A 16556-nucleotide genomic window follows, 5' to 3' on the forward strand; every position below is an offset into this window, starting at 1 on the left:
AAGGAGAGCCTGAACCAGCACGGACACAGAAAAAAAAAGTGATTATCCGCTTCCTGTGGCTCTCCACCCAGTGATACATACGTCCCGCCACGGCAGCCGGGCTTCCTGAGAAGGTTGCGCGCGGGAGGAGCGGCGATGCGAGGCCCACGGTGGGCAGGATGTGACCCACGGTGGGCACTGGGCAGCCCCATCCCGCTGACCCCAGCCCCTCGCAGTGGCCTCTGCCCTCAATTTCCACGTGTGCCGCTCCCGTGTCCCACGCCACGAACGGCAGCCGGGGCTTTGTCGTGGTGGTGGGCACTAAAAGGTCACGGTTTCGATGATGGGGGCTCCCCAGCTTCCCCCTCTTGTTGTTTTCTTGGAGGTATTTATCAAGGGCTGCTCCTCCACTTTCCTATAAGCATTAATAAAGGCTTCCCTGAGCCGGGTTTCGCACACAAAGACCATGGAGGATTTAGGCTAAGGTGGCCGATGCTGCTGGAGGGGAATTAGGTAACAGTGGCCTACCCCCAAAATCCTCCCGGAGCCTCAGTCCCTGCCAACATAACCCCATTTCTTCCCCCTGAGGCTGGAAGCTGAGCACACCCTGTGTTGGGGACGGCCTGGGAAGGCAGGGCAAAGCCATCCCGTAAGAGTACAGCTCGTATCTCGGTGTTATTCCCCTGTCAAACAATAGGGCAATAAACAGAAAGGGTTACTCTGCTCCAGCGTTTTGGCCGAGCTCCCTAGCTGATGCAATGCAACACGCCCCCGGTGAAGCCGCATTGTTCCAGTCCAGCTGACTGCACCGGTTCCTCCTGCCCCCAAAAACCCTTCCCGGAGTTTTTTTTCCCCAGCCTCGGTGGCAGGGGGGACGCCGTCCCCGGGGCTCCCCTTCCCACCCGCGGCGGGGGTGTGCGCGGAGGCGGGCGGCCTCGTCTCCAATGCTCGGCCGAGCCGCGAAGCAAGGTCAAAAATGCAGCCGCTGGGCTCTTGCGTCAGAGGCAGCCAAGCATCCCGGGGCTCTTCCCACTGTTTGCAGGAGCCGTGTGCTCCCTACGAGCAGCAGCAATAGCCAAATAAGGTGCCGCAGCGTGCGGTTGCTCCGCCGGGGCAGGGATGATGCCCACCAGACCTGCCCGCGCACGGCTCCCAGCCCCGCTGCCCCTTCTGCCCCCGCCGCTCCCCGAAAGCGGGATGCTGTTCCCGTGAAATGACTCAACAGCAGGGCAGCTCGGAGATGCTGGTGGTGGAGCCGAGCCGCTCCTTCCCTTTCTTTACGAGGCTCATTTTGCCTTTTTTTTTTTTTTTAACTGATTATTTTAATTGTTAACCGTGCGCCATTGTCGCAGCCGGCTCGCTTTAACACCTTGGTGCTTCGGGGCTGTGCGTGAGCCGGTCAGACTGGCTTTCTCCAGGGTGACCGAAATGTGCCCTGTGCGTTCGGGTGCCTTGGCAGGGTGTTGGGAGCAGGAAAAGCAGCAGGATCCAGGCACGGGAGCAGAGAAATTCCCCGAAGCCAAGTGTGAAGACAAATCCATTTCCTCCTGTGGCACAGTGCGACCAGGCACAAGGCACTCGGCCCCATCACCCCAAAAGCTTCCCCAGGTCCCCATACTCCCCATCCCCAGCTTCTTCCTGAACAGGGGCAAAGTTTAAAAAGAAAACCCCAGAAAGGAGAAATTCAGGAACCTGCTTTTCCCTGGCGCTTTTTGGGCTCCAGCACAGACTCTGTGCCCCCGTTGGTGCCGCTCCGTGCCATGCTGTGCTTGCGAGCCCGCTGTGCCCTTACCCAGCGCCTTCTCTTAGAGCTGGGGACGTGGAGCCAGGCTTGGAAGGATGAGAAATAAAATCCCAGGCAAGAGCAAGCCACGGGCCCACGGGCAGGCAGGGCTGGGCAGCGGCACAAATCTCTCCCCGTGCCCTTGAGCCTCTGGCAGTGCGTAATAGCCGGTGAGAGATGTCCAAACATCGGCGTGGTTTTCCCCGAGTGTCTCCATCTCCTCCCAGCGCCCTCAGGACACGGCTGGGGTTCGCTTTTTCACAAATGACCATTTCCGAGCAGAGGGAAGGTCACGCTCCTGGCAGAGGAAACGTGCTGGTAACTCCGCTTCCTTGTTTATTCCCGGCCACATTCATTCTTCCCCGACTGTGACATTTCGGAAACGTCCGTGTGACGGCTTTTCTCTTTTTTTCTGGAAAAAATACGTGCCGGGTAATGGAGTTGTGCCACGGCTTCGCCTTGTAGGAACGGAGCAGAGGTGCGACCGCCTGCTGCATGCACGGGGTTATTCAGCATCCCCGCACTAAAAGGATGGACAAGTTTTGAGTTTACAATGAAAGAAGCACTTGAGAATGGAGGTTCAGGCTTTCCAGACTGTAATAATTCCCCCTGGTGACCTTGCAAAGACAATTAAGCATCCCCACGGCTTGCTCCCAGCAATATTTCCTGATGTCCCTGAGGACGCAACTCCACTGGTGCAATCCCACTGCTTTGCTCACCCACAGCCTTCCGCCAGGCTCATCAGCTCAGCCCCAAATTGTTTGTTCCCGAATGAAAGAAGTCAAAAAAATCCCCAGGAGTTCTTCTCCTCCTTGGGGAAGGAGGACGTGGTGCCCAGGGCCAAGCACACGGGGCAGCATCGCATCTCTTCTTGGGGAGCGATGTCCCTCATGGGCAGGTCTTCAGGCTCAGGTCCTGGTGTCTTTGAGATGAGCCACTTCTCCTCCCAAGGGAAATGCAGCCGGGGTTTTGGGGGAAAGGATCCTGGTGCCACAGTGGGCATCCCTACAGACAGCAAGAGCTGCCCTCCTGGTGGCCAAGGACACACGGGACGAAGCCAGGGCGCAAGAGCTGAGGCTGTCACAGCCATCCGGCGCGGTGCTTCGTGCCCAAAGGTTACCAAACATCCCCCTGAGGCTGGAATAAATCCTGGCTTGCCAGAGATAGCTACTCTCTGATAAGAGACGCCGAGCCGGAGCCACCTCCTCCCTTGATAAGCCGAGCCCAGGGTTCATCACCCTGCAGCTACCAAACTGCGGCTCCTCGCCGTGCCGCGCGTGCCTAGCATCACGCCGTGCCCCCGAGCCTGTTACACCCACACCACAGGACCAAAAACCCACTGCAGGGCTCATCATCCGCTCAATCTTCTCTTTCTTTCCAGGGACTGGAGACACCCAAGCTGCCAGAGCCCCAGGCTGGGAGGTTTTTGCTTCCCAGCCTCGTCCTCCGCAATCAGCTCCGCGCAACAAAACAACCCCCCGGGCTCTCCTTCCCCGACCCGTGTCAGGCTGTAGCTTCCTGTTGACATTAATCCCTCTTTTTTTTCTGGGCTTTCTCTATCACACGGCCGTGTCCTTCCGATGTTCCAGCTGCCAGGAGCGGCCCCCACAGCGTAAAATTCCCAGAAAGGAGGCATCGTGCCCCAAATCAGGGTCCTCGGACGTTGGGTGTCCCTGAAACATCCCGGAGCACCCCTGGACATCTGCCTTAGCCAGAGGGAGCTGTTGGCTTGAATCCACATGATGGAGAATTTGGGTAAATCCTGGAAAATTCTCCCCAAAGCTAATTCATCCCAGATTCATCCTGATAAACGTCCCCCAGCTCCTTGGTCTCACAACCACCGTGCCCAGGACCCCGCTCTCATCACGGATCTGCCTCTGCCTTGCCCAGGGTCAGACCCCAGCCCCCACCTCTTTATTAGGGGCTCCTACACCAGCTGGGCCGCTGGGCAAAGGTTTTCCACCTGGCCATTGCCAAATTTTGCAACTTTTCCAGCACCTGTACCTTTCCCTGCCCGTTTGCACCAAATTTCAGCCGGTGTTACCCTCTGGGTGCTCCGCAAGGTGCTGTAACCTTGCGGGTGGTCGGTGTAACTCCTTTTGCTAGAAACTCCTCGTGGAAGATCCTGTGTTTTGATGAGGAAGACCCAGAAATCCATCAGGTCATAGAGATTTTGGCTAAAAGTGGCTTCACGGGGTGCTTCACTGCCGTAGTGCTTCGCACTTCCCAAGAGAAGGGGTGACTCCAGCCCAAATGTTCAAATATCTCCCCCCCAGCTCCTCTCCCATAATATATAACACATTAAAACCACTTTCTATTGTCCATCAGATTTTTGGAGCCTTTGTCACTCCCGTTCTGGCTTTTCTCCATCTCCAGAAGGCCTCCTATTCATCGGGCTTTACGAGGACAAAGTTCTGGCTGGGAGGCTGAATTTATCTGGGGGAGCCGAGGCTGCGAGCAAACCCAAATGTCATGCAAGGGGCTCCGGGGTGCCAGAAGAAACACCCAGCATCTGGTCCTCGCTGCTGGTCAAGAACAAATGAAAAATCACAAATAATTCACCCGATGGCTCCCACACCATCATCTGCAGAGCTGCCCGGGGAGCGGAAAGCTCGGAGTGGAAAGCGCCTGCTTGGAATTGATTTACTGGGACGCAGCGGGGGAAAAAAAATCCCCGAATAACACCACCGATTATTCCCAGCTGCTGTTGGGGGCCTTTCGGGGCAGCTGCTGTGACGGGAAGCGGGGCTACGGGAAAAGCCACCCCACACCCTGCCCGGCCCCATCCCGGCTATGTGCAGCCGGTGGCACCGTGCGCGCCCTGCCCCGGCGCTTCCCCTTATCTCTGCGGCCCCGGCTCTCCCCTCCCCAACGGTCCGGGGAGGCTGGCTCCCTGCCCGTGGGTTTTGGGTTTTCCCTCCGTGGGTGCAGGGAGCAGCGAGGCCAAGCCTTTTCCCCTTACTCCGTGTTTTTGGGGATCCACAGCCGGGGTATCCTTGAGATGTGCCCGACCGTTCCCACCTGGGTGGATGCGCTCCGGAGCGGGTGGGAATCGATGGGAGATTCCCAGGGGCAAAACCCGGTAAGAGTAGCCCCATCTCCTGCCCCATCCTGGGTTTTACTTCGCTCGAATTCCCCCAACCCTGTGCAAATTTTGGGATGAGTTTCCCAGGGCACGGTTTGACCCCGTGGCATTGCGAAAATCCCCAAATCGTGACCCAGGACGGCAAATCTGGGAAGTGGCCGCCCTGGTGGTGCTCCGGGGATGCGAGGATGGGGATTCACGGGGATGATTTTCCCATTGCAAAACCGCAGCCTGGGCCACCCATCTCCTCTGGCCGGTACCGGGATGCTCGGTGCTGGCTGCAGCTCCAGCCTGCCCTGTGCCAGAGTCCCGGTCCCCACCCTGCAACCCCAAAAGGATGCTCTGGAGATGGGTTTCTGCTTCCTTTCCCATCACCCGGGGGAACAACAGCAGCCTGGGGTGGGTGGATAGGGAAACCCAGACCCCCCTGCTGATGCTGAGAGCAAACATCCATCACCCGAGCCCCGAATCATTCAAAGCCTCAGGAATTAAGGACTCGGAGCCAGCCGTGCCGCAGCGGCGCAGGGAGCAGGGAGTTCCCCAGTGCTGCAAAACCCCAAAGGCCAAACCAGCGGAGCAGCAGGCCCATAAATCCCACCCTCCCCATAAATCCCACCCCTGCCCGGGAAGCTCTGCAGAGGAGGAAGGAGGGCGCCGAGGACGGATCCGACGGGGTTTGGCCGCCCTTGCTCCCGGGGAACAAAAAAAGCTCCCGACCGAGTGCTTTTATCAGCACGCACGTCACGGAGCTGCGAAATCGGGGCTGATAACGGGCACGTGAGCAAAGGCACAGGCGCCGTGCAGGCACCGGGGTGTTCGTATCACGGAGCTTTCCCCTGCAGGAATCACCCCAATTTGTCCCCAAATCCATGCTCTGGGTGCAGGAGGAGCAAGCCAACATCACCCCAAGCGACTGCCTCATTTGGGCACCCCAAACTGCTTCCTTTAGCAGGGAAATGAATAGAAAATAGAAAACCAACACAATTTTTAAAGAGGGGCAGTGTGGGGACCTTTTACTCGCCTCCCGGCTACCCCAGGTGCCCGGTGTGGCCGCAGGGAGCTCCGGGGATGGATGGGTGATGCCGAGGCAGCCGGCTGGCTTCGTGCTTGCTGGCTTCGGTCCTCGCCAGAAAGGTCAGCAGCGAGCGGGGCGGTAATGCAGTTAGTGCTGGAAAAATAGAGACAGAGCCGATCGGAGAGGTTTAATAAGGTGGGCGTTATTGAATCAGCCGCGAGGGATGAACTTCAGCTCCGGGCAGAGCATCCGAAGCACCAGGAGCTCTGCAGGGGAGAGGAGATCCAGGGGCAAAGTTTTCCCTAAAGAAAGAGAGATTTGGTAATATCTTGGGGCAGATAAAAGAGGGTTTACCTAAGGGAGGAGGGATAAAAGGGGGAAGAAGTGCTCAGTTCCCTCCTGTTTCCACAATGGAGAGGCAAAAAGAGAGGGGAAAGCGCCCAGGGTGAGCTCCTAGGGGAGACTGTTTGGGTATAGGAAGGTGAAGAACTGCAGGGGACGGGGGAAATCGGCACCATCAGAGGTTTTTAAAGCTAAGCCAGAAACCAGGTGTCCAGGTTGGCCCAGGAAACATCTCAGTGCTCTCCCACCCCAGCCCTTCTCTGGCCAGTAAATGCTCCTGGTGGCTCCCTGATGAAATAGGAGGGTGCTGGGGCTGCTCTCCGAGCTCCCAAATAAAAACACCTTCATCCTCTCCAAAGGCAGTCTCAAAACCTGGGATGGGTGGTGATGGCAGGAGGGTGGCCGCGTCCTGCGTCCCAAAAACTGCCCCACAACCCGGGCAGGGGCCGAGCAGAAGCAGTGGTGCTGCCCCATGCCCAGATGGAAGCGCTGCAGCAGCGTGCCGGGATGCGCAGCGGCAAGGAGATGTTCCCAGGACCTCTCTTGTTTTCCCATCTACGCAGAAACACGGAAAACGGAGAGGAGGAGAGACCTATTTTGGCTGTCTGCCGTGCTTTTCCTCCCTGAGGGGTTTTAACCAAGGTCCTGTGAAGCCAACGCTGTTTATCCCGGCCTTGCAGCCTTTATTTTGCTCATTTTTTAAATAACACAAACGTAGGGCTCCATCGGCTCCTCTGGGACACATTTTTTAAATTTATTTTATTATTTTTTTTTCCTTAAAGGCTGAGTCCAGGAGATCTGCCTGCCAGAGGATTGATTTTTTTTTTTTTTTTTTTTCCAAGCACAGAGGCCCCTTGCCTCCCTCCAGGGTCAAGGGTCTGCTCACATTATTCCTACTGATTTGGGGTGCTGGGGATGCTGCCGGCTGAGCAGGCAGGTCAGGGAAGCACCGCTGCCTGCCCTCACCTCCCAAATGATGACATGGAAGGATGACACTGCCTGGCCAGGAAGAACAGTGATAGCAGCTCTGGAAAGAACGAGGAAAAGGAAAATCACGGCAAAAACCCAAAATTCAGCAAATCCCATGGAAAGGAGGCTGCGCCTTGCAGGACGTGGCCATAAAGGACGTGTCCTCCCCAGGAGGGACCCAACACGGACACGGAGCCCCCTGTTAAATGGAGATGGGGGGATCCCAGGATCCCTTCCTGGGAGATCCTGGGAGCAGGGAGCCTGGGAACAGGACTGCCACCTTCTGTGCCCAAATGGCCTGGGGACAGAGCCACAGAGCCACAGGAGCTGGGATTGCTCCCTGCCCGGGTCAGCCCCGAGTTAATTTTCCAGGCGAAGCTCTAGGAAATAAGAAATGCTCCGAAGGAAAGCGCAAAGGCTGCCTGGGCGCTGCTCTGCTCCATCCCAGAAAGCCAAACGGATGGGGCTTGTCCTGCCAGGCAGAGCGGTTTGGGGGAGAAATAAAAAGGATAAAAAGGAGAGGAGGACGTTTCCCCGCAGAATAGCCCGTTCCAGAGAACGTGGGTGACATTTCCAGCAGGGCAAGGCATGCTCCACGGTCATGTCCCAGCTAATACAAGGAAGGAACGGGCTCGTTTCCAAGCGCTCTGGCTTCGGGCCAGCCGCTTAACTCTTGGCATCTCAGCTCCTCGGCTGGAAAGCAGGCACTAGAGCTGTTCTGCCTGGCCTCTCCCTCGTCCCCTGGGATTTTTGGGCTCTGGGGAGGGGGGGTGAGGATGGGAGGTAGACCCACAGCCCTACACAGCGAGCTGGCAGCAGGAGGATGCCTCAGAGCTCTCCCTTCTGGGTCAGGTGAACAGGCAAAATGCCAAATTCCCCACAGGCAGGATGCAAAGTGCTCACCTGGACATCGGAGGGGACCACGAGCTCCTGGGCAAGCAGGAGAGCTGCCAGGCACAGCGGGAGGTGACGTGCAGGTGGCCAACCTGCCACCCCACAGCACGTCCCCTGCCTTCCTCCACCCCGTCCCCACCAGGGTCGGGGGATTTGGGGGCTCACGGAGGCAAATCCAGGCACAAAATGCAAAACCTTATGTCAGGAAGAAGTCCCAAGGCATCCTAAACCAGAAGCATATTTGGGGAGTGAGTCAGTGGAGGGGGGAAGCGCGCAGAGAGTTGCACCCTTTGACTTGATGAAAAAAGCAGATGGCAACAGCCAGGACTCTGAACAACACTCCCTGCTCCGGCGGCCGGGCCAGAAAGCAAAATCATGACTCAAGCCTCGGGTTTGATCCAAATCTGAAGGAAAATCTCGTTCAGGAGAGGGGTATCTGCAGGGAGAGCCGGCGGGAACCGATTTCGCAGGTTCATTACCTAAATTGTTTGGAGGGAGTAAAATGATTTTGCAGACGCTTTCGGGCTCGTTTTAAAGCCCTGCTTTAAAACACGGCTTCCACTGTGGGGAAACAAGTGGGACACAGCGCACGGAGGACATTTACCCCCGTTACATTTACCCTCACATGCGTTTTCCAGACACCGCCGCCTCAACTCGCGAGGACCTCAGCGCTTTTACCCAGACACAGCTTGCAGCCAGAGCTCCTGCTTCCCCCAGAAGTATTCCCCGGAGGGCTGCGAACACACAGCACCGTAAATCATAAAGCCGAGGAGGCTGCGGATACCATCGTGATGACGACACGCAGCAAAAAAAAAAAAAAAAAAAAAATTTGGCAAAACGCTGGCGGCAGCATCCCGACGCTCTTGCTTTCCCTTGGGCAGCTGGATGCTGCCCCACAGCTGGTCCTCGGCGCTTCTTTCCCAAGCCCTCGTGGGTGCAGATGTCAAAAGCTCGGCTCGCGGTCAGCCCAAAGACTTGGGGAGGGAAGGGACGAGATCCCTCGAAAGCAGCCCCGTGGTGTTGGGTGGGAAGCTGGCGGGATGGAGCAATCCCTGTTTCAGCCATCGGGATCCCAATTTGTGCCGCTCCGGTGAAGGATGAGATGTTTTTGTGCTGCTAGGGCAGGATGGCAGCCCCACCGCTCCCAGGATGGGCTGAGGAGGATGCTCAGGGTCCCTGGGGATGCCCGTGGACCCCACAGGCTCCCTGCTCCAGCCTTGGGACCGAACCCTCCTGCTTGGGCAGCTCCTTCCCTGCTGCTGGGAGCATCAAGCTGCGACGTGTTCAGCACGTGCCGGCCGATAGGCATCAGGCTGCTGCCAAGCCCTGCCTTGATTTCATCACTGCCTGTTGCTTTTCCCACCTGCCTCCCCCCTTTGGCTGCAGACGGGTCCCTCCCTGGCACGAGGAGGTGGCAGGTTTCTTCTGTGACAGCACAGCACCCGTTTTCGGAGGGAGCATCTCTGCCCTCTTCTTTTTTCCACAACCAAAGCAATCCCCGTCTCCTTCCCTCAGTGCGCTCCGGTAAGACATCAGCGGGGAGATGAGCAGTGTTTGTTTTGGAAGGGACCCTTTTAGACCTCCTTTGCAGCTAGGTCTAACCATTTCCGTCCCGAAAGCACGCCTGAAAAGCACTTTCAAGGTTATTTTTACCCGCAAGCCTCAGTTAAAAATAATGACAGATGTGCAAATCGTTTCTGACAGGTCCCACAGTGTTTAATATTCTGGGAAGTCGGCATGAGAGGACGCCGGCAGTTTGAGGCTGGGAACGTGCGTGCTCCTCGGCTGGTCCTCCAGCACAGGGATAAAAGGTGGAAGGACAAAAAATGTTTCAGAGGGCTCATGTTCATCTCGCAGAGATTTTTGCCATTTTCAGGGATTCTCAGTGGGAAATGCGCCCACGTGGGCAGCCGACGTGCTGGAGATGTTTATTCCACCACCTAATATGATGCTAGGCACTCACCCAGAACAGGTATGGGGACTCGGAACAGGATCAAAAAACATCAAAACTCTAAAAGTGAAAGCATGGGGCTGCTCTGAGATGAGGAACTGGCTTCCAGAGAGAAACTGAAAGAGCCCCAAAACCGGCAGGAACAGATCAGACGTGGGGGCTTTGGAGCTTGTGGGGTCTTTGGAGCATCCCCTCTCCCACGCTCACACCTAGGGTCAATTTGGCACTGGGGATGGGCAGAGTGGCTGAAAGAAATGGCATTTATTTAGGAAACAGGTTTATAACATATATAAGGATATATTTAATATCCCTATATGTCCTTATATACATGTCCTTAATATATAAGGACATATTTAAGGAGCAGATCTGCGGCAGATGCCCACAGAACTGTCAGAGAAGAGCTCTCTGGGTTAAACCACTGAAGGTTTCAAACCCACAAGATGCTTCCCGGGACTCCTGGGGTTTGCTGGGGACCCAGGGGACTTCTTGGAAAGAAACTGCTTGCTAAAGGGCCCAGAGAGCACTGGCCTCCAGGATGACCCTAAAGCTTGACAGCCAGGCATTTCTGCCCATATATTAGCCGCCTCCTCTTATTCCTGGGAAGAGGAGGCCGTGTCAGCACACTGTCAGCACCAGGAGCCTCGCATGCCTTCCTAAGTGGTTCTGTAACAGCACGAAACGGTGCCATCTATACAGCAAAACGGGGGCCCCACGGGGGAAAGGGGAATCCCACTGAGACTGGGGAACCCGTTTTTGGAGAGGCCAGCCCAGCTCTGCTGCTTGCCGGCAGTGCTCTGAGGACAGATGCTGACAGGCCCCAAACGAAGCTGACTGATGGCAGTAACAGTGAGGGAGAGCACACACCCATCCTGAAAGCTCAGCTTTTGGAGAAGTCTCCCCACAGACAGCAATACCTGCCCCCGGGATTTCAAGCACGTTGCAAAGCGCCCACGGCGCTTTTAGGTCCCGAGGATGCACAGGCCACGCTGACACAAGCACTGTCTCGAAGCAAGCTTCAAGGCCAGGGGCCTGAGATCGAAGCACTAATAAATAAATAAATAAATAAATAAATAAATATGTTAAAAAAATAATAACAGCAACAACAGCAAACACAACAAAACAAAAAAACTGTGGGAGGGGGAGGGAAAAAATGCACCAGGAGAAAGTTTGGTTTTGCGGAAAATAATTATTAAATGCAGACCAAATGCGGAGTAGAAGAAGAATGGCAGGCTGAAGTCCATCCCGTAAAGCAGAAAATAACCATCACACAGGTGCATGGTGAGGAGCAGGGACACGGCTTTGTCCGACCCCACTGCTGCTCGGTTCCAGCCTGGCTCGAGCAGAAAAACGTGGAGAAACCTCAGCTCCAAGCTACCAACAGAAAAATGGGAAACGGAATGAAAGTTGAAATAAATTCCCTAGGCAGAGGATGTGGTGATATACACTAACTATTTAACTGCAAAGAGCTGACAGGGATTAATGAAGTAAAAAAAATATTAATGAATATTTCTCACCCATGTCGCTACAGGCACGTTCAGCTCTGCTGAGAAGTGGCACGGGAAAGGAGCACCAGGATGAACAAAAGTCATCAGTATGAAAACGGGACACATCTGTCAGTTCAGCCTAGTGCTGAAGGTGGCCAAATAAAATGGGAGAATAAAACAAAGGGCCCCCAGCACCAAAAACACTGCCAAGCAAAGAGAAGGGGAGCGCATACAGGGGATGTGAAGTTAGGGCACAGCCACGAGAGTTGGGAGGAAAGGGATGGAGTCGAGTACTAAAAAAAGCGCTGACCATCTGCAGGAATGACCTCGTAGCAAAAAATCCCCTCCAAGTGTCAAATTTGGACAAAGAACTCAAGGACACTTTGCAGCAAACAGCTCGGTATCTGTCAGAAGACGGACGACAACGCAGTGCGTTTCCCTTATCTTCGTTTCTCGAGAAAAAGCACCAGTCAACACAGCTTGTAAAGCTAAACATCGTTCTTGCAAATGAAAACAAGTCGGTAATTGGAAGCCAGGACATTCCAGCTCTATATTATGCTGCGGACCATCTGACCAGAAAGCTTGAAGCATGAAATTTAGACTCTAGCATGCAGAGACGTGACTCTACTTGCAGCTGTGTTGCACCGCAGCAGAGGAACGGGGCAACCCTTTTTCTAACAGCTTCAAAATTCAATTACCATACGGTGTTTCATCTTAGCAGGAGGATAAGAGGTGTTTTCTTGAGAATTAAAAAGATGAAAGCCTGCCTACAGCACGCTTAATGCGTCTGCATGCACTTTAGAATAGATTCCCATTTATTCTTTAGGTATGCTTTCTCTTTGTAATTAAGCTTAGCGATTAGTAGATGCTTCGTGAAGTCACAAGTTGGAACAGAATCATAATCCACTGAATCAGAAAAAAATGCAACGCGATGAACAGGTCCTGGTCCTTCCTCTGCCTTCTCATGGGGGACTTTGGGGGACTTCTCCCTGCTCTGCCCAGAGGTGCACAGCAGGCAGGCAGGGATCTCGCCCCTTCTAGGGAGAGCAGTGAGCAAGCACCGGCACGTCCTGATGCGGGGGAAACTGCTATCCCATAAATCTGAAACACGTTCTGGACAACGGCAGAGTTCGCACAGACCACAAGAATTACAAGAATTAAGCCCCTTTTGTTTACAGCACTGAAAAAGAGATCTAACATCGACGCAGTGCTATAAGGGGATAGCACAGCAGTGACATTATCCAACTCAAAAGTACTGAAGCACAGACTGTACACATTTGGAAATGTTTTGCACGCTCTAAATATAAAAGGAGATTCTCCTTTTATGTCTGAGTTCTCCTATTTAGGAAGAGTCAATTAAACAACTTATCTGGAAAACCAGCAATGTAAACAAAAGCCTGCTTTCTGGAGCAGAGGTGTCAATCTCCCTTCTCTTAAAGGGTTGGTTTTAATTTTTAATGATTGTTCATCAACCGAGGTAAACGTGCCAGACACTACAGTTACAATTCACCGAGGCCAAAAGGGTTTCTTTCCAGAGTTCCACGCTGATGCTTTGTGCTTTACAGCACCCACCCACCTTTCTTGTTTTATTTCACTGCATTTATGGTAGTGCTGTTTCTGTCACCTTCTCCTCCCCTTTTAGTTTTTATCTCTTCGTAATTTTCCTAAATCCATACCCCCAACACACAGGCCTAATTCCTTCCCCACTGCACCATGGCCTGGGGCAACAAACAGCCTGAGCAGTATTATTTGGGAGAACAGCCGCCCTCTCCCTCCTGGATTTCAGAAAGGGAAGCCTGGGTGGTTTCCACATCTCTTAACCGCTGGCTGAGGCTGCCTGCTGTTTTGGGCTGATGTTCACACATCTGTTTACATTGAGAACACAGCTATTCACCAACACCACGGCCTCATTTTTTTTTTTTTAACATTAGTTTAGATTCTGCAGCCTCTCAATGTGCCATACAGATCATAAATACCTCCGCCAGAGGCAGCTCTGAGGCCATATATCTGACACTTCTTCTCCAGAGCCTCGCATGTTTTTAAAATCTCAGCAACGACCTTTTAGTGTTTCATTTGGAGATTATTGCCTTTCATGACGACACTTCTCTCTTCACAACTCCTGAATTATTTTCAGATACAAATCTAATCTAAGTTCTGGTATTCTCAGGCCTCACCAAGTTTATTTTATGCTGCTCTCTTTCCTCTCGATAGGTTCCTTGTACATACACATATACACACAAATGCATACAACTTTATACAAACACACACATATATACATTTAATAACGGCAGGCAAAAGACAGCTGGATCCTCTGCACACCAAGGCTCATGTGAGGTCAAAACCTTCATATTCTGGAAAAAAAATGCTTGGAGCCTAAAAAGCACAAGCCTAGCAAAGCAGTTACTTACCTTTGAGAAGAAGGTGACTAATGTCATTTGTGTGAAACCACAAATATTTATTTTAATGAAAAAATACTTAAAGTGTGCCACAGTGTCCATATATTCATTTGAATAGTAGTACAAAGATATGTATTTCTGAGAAAAAGTCTTAACACTGTAGAAAATAAATGTGGTTCTTAAATTATGTCAAAAGAAACCAGTAAAAAAGTAATGTTTTATACACTGGAATAAAATGAAACAGTTAGAGATAATAAATTATAATTACAGTATTTCAAATATTTGCTTCATGCTTTTTCAGCATTAGTTTCTAAATGTGTCACGTATAATATGCCCTCGGAAGCCAGCAGTCAGAATGGTCTTTCAATGGTAACGTGGACAACAGGATGTGGAGCTGAATAAAGTCCTAGAAAAATGACACCACCGCTTGTTATTTACTGATACATAAAACATCAGAACATGGCAGTTTTAGGTTTGTAAGGAACATATATTTTGTTAATGGAAATTAATTTAGTTTTTTTAATCAACTAATCTTTTATACCTTAATGAACTAAACAGCAATTATGGTCATTAACAAGTATGTCACCCAAGCACACTGCACAACTGTGCTTACGTGATGCTACACATTGTATCGGCTCTTTATACAGTCAAAGTTAACAAGAATTTGGAATAATTTCAGGTCTAATTAAGCACTGCAAAATGTTTAAAACTATAAAGTGCTTTTAAATACAAATCATTTTTGCTCTTTAGAAACAGGAAAAAATCCAAACATGCACTTAAACCTGAAACCTCCATGCCATATATACTGCAGTTTAACAGTAAGACATCAGTTTTGTGCCATTCGTTTTAAAATTTCCTTTCCCATCCCTCCCCATCCCCAGTCCAAAATTCAAATAGCATCTAAATTGGATTTGTCGGTATCGTCTTGGTCGTGCTTGTACATGAAGGTTAGAAGGAAGAGAGCAATATCCAGAGATGACCAATAGGCAGTGTGTGATGTGACTGCAGACCAGTATCTGCTCTCCACAAGACCTTCCCTGAGCTCGAAATCAATCCTGTGCTCCAGTTCCACTAGAAATTGAACGAGAAACAGAAATGTCGTTAGAACTGTATGTAGTTGGAAGAAATCCTTGCATATTTTTCTCTCAGACTTAAGTTCAGCTTGCTGTATATAAAATGAACGCAACCCCATGGTCACATTTAACAGTACACTCATATAAATCAACTGCAATTTTTAAAAACACATACATACATTTTAACACACACGCATGTAGCAAAAACCTGACCTACGAGTGGTGCTTAGTTCAGGAAAAAAAAAAACAAAAAACAGAAACTAAACCTAAAGCTTGGAAAAAGCTGGCATTTTTTAAGTCGCTGTTTTCCACATAGTAATGATGGAAATCCAGTTATTTATGCATATAACTACACCGAAGTATCCAGGAAATGTTGGGACCCCCTTGGGAAACTGTCAGAATGGGTATGGCTCAGAGCTTTCAGCAATAAACAAATTTTCTGCATCTATACAAGGAGACTACATGCAATACTCCATGGCCTTTCTGAAAACGAGCAGTTCCTACATTGCACTAGCCCTTTTAATTTCCAGATTATTCCAAATACGTTTCAGCAGTTATCCTTTCATTTCAATGGCTGCTTTGATTAATAACACATTCAAAGTAATTTTCACTGCGTGTTTAACTGGGCCAATGGCTAACCTATTGTGAAGGCACTTTAGTGGTTAGAAAATCTCTACAAGGAGCAATAGAATGAAAAGGACAAAACTAAAAGCCTGCTTAGCTAGAAAAGCCAAAACCCCATATTGAGTAAAAAATGTAGCTATTTATCAAAGCCAATTTCAAGGAATTTTAATTCTTGGCTCCAAGACCGCATAAATGGAGCATCACACAAGCGCTGCCTCCGCAGTCATGGCACAGCAGCAGCAGGGAATGACAGGCCTTCATATTTTTACAGCAGCATTTCACTGCCTTCCAAAACGCAGCGAGGAGAGGGAGTCGGAGCCTTTGCATACCAGGAGACAACCACAGTCATTTCCACTAAGATGCGTGTGTTCAAAATCAGTCTCTCTGCAGAAAAAAAACATCCCGACCAACTCCGTCTCCGTTACAGAAGCTTGGGAGGAAGCCAAAACCCACTGCAAGCCGTGTGGCTGTTCCCTCAGAAATGAACATTTTGGCCGTGGATTGCATCATTCTGCTTGCAGCCTCGCTGGCCTCTGCTCCACGTTCTCCTTCTATGGAGCAGGGATGGGGCTGCAGCAGAGAGGGATGCAGGGACCGTGCAGAAGGCCCTGAAGTGCAACCCCCCAAAAGGACCTCATCAGCAGCTCCACAACACTCGCTGTCACGTTGGTCTGATTTCCTTAAGTTAGTTAGTTTCCTTAAAACAAAGCCTCTGTCCTCGATACTGACTCAGGAAGGTTATCTGTTGAAAGTAGCGGCGATCAACAGGCTGCAGTGTATCATGTGAACGCTATCACAAGATACAACAGTGCTAATACTTGTGACTGCTTAGATTGCAAAAAGCCCCGCCTTGTAATGATTTTATTTTTAAACTTCTCAAGGATGAGTGTCTGTAAAGGAAGTACCTATATTTTTTTTTAAAAAAATGCATCTGCTAAAATTGCTCGCTGTGTTCCGGGTG

At 51.6% G+C, this 16556-nt stretch overlaps 1 protein-coding gene across 4 annotated transcripts in view; it reads right to left on the reverse strand.

The window, feature by feature from the left end:
- Positions 1-13662: 13662 nt before the first annotated feature.
- The window catches only part of DDHD1 (DDHD domain containing 1), a 68027-nt gene continuing 65133 nt past the window's right edge, over positions 13663-16556 (reverse strand). For all 4 annotated transcript variants that reach the window (XM_027458070.3, XM_027458072.3, XM_027458073.3 and 1 more), the window contains one exon: positions 13663-14969. In XM_027458070.3, the coding sequence (XP_027313871.3) occupies positions 14788-14969 (182 nt within the window). In that variant the 3' untranslated portion in view covers positions 13663-14787. The remainder of the gene's footprint in view (positions 14970-16556) is intronic.

The sequence above is a fragment of the Anas platyrhynchos genome, chromosome 5 (genome assembly GCF_047663525.1).
Source record: "Anas platyrhynchos isolate ZD024472 breed Pekin duck chromosome 5, IASCAAS_PekinDuck_T2T, whole genome shotgun sequence".
Taxonomy (NCBI): domain Eukaryota; kingdom Metazoa; phylum Chordata; class Aves; order Anseriformes; family Anatidae; genus Anas; species Anas platyrhynchos.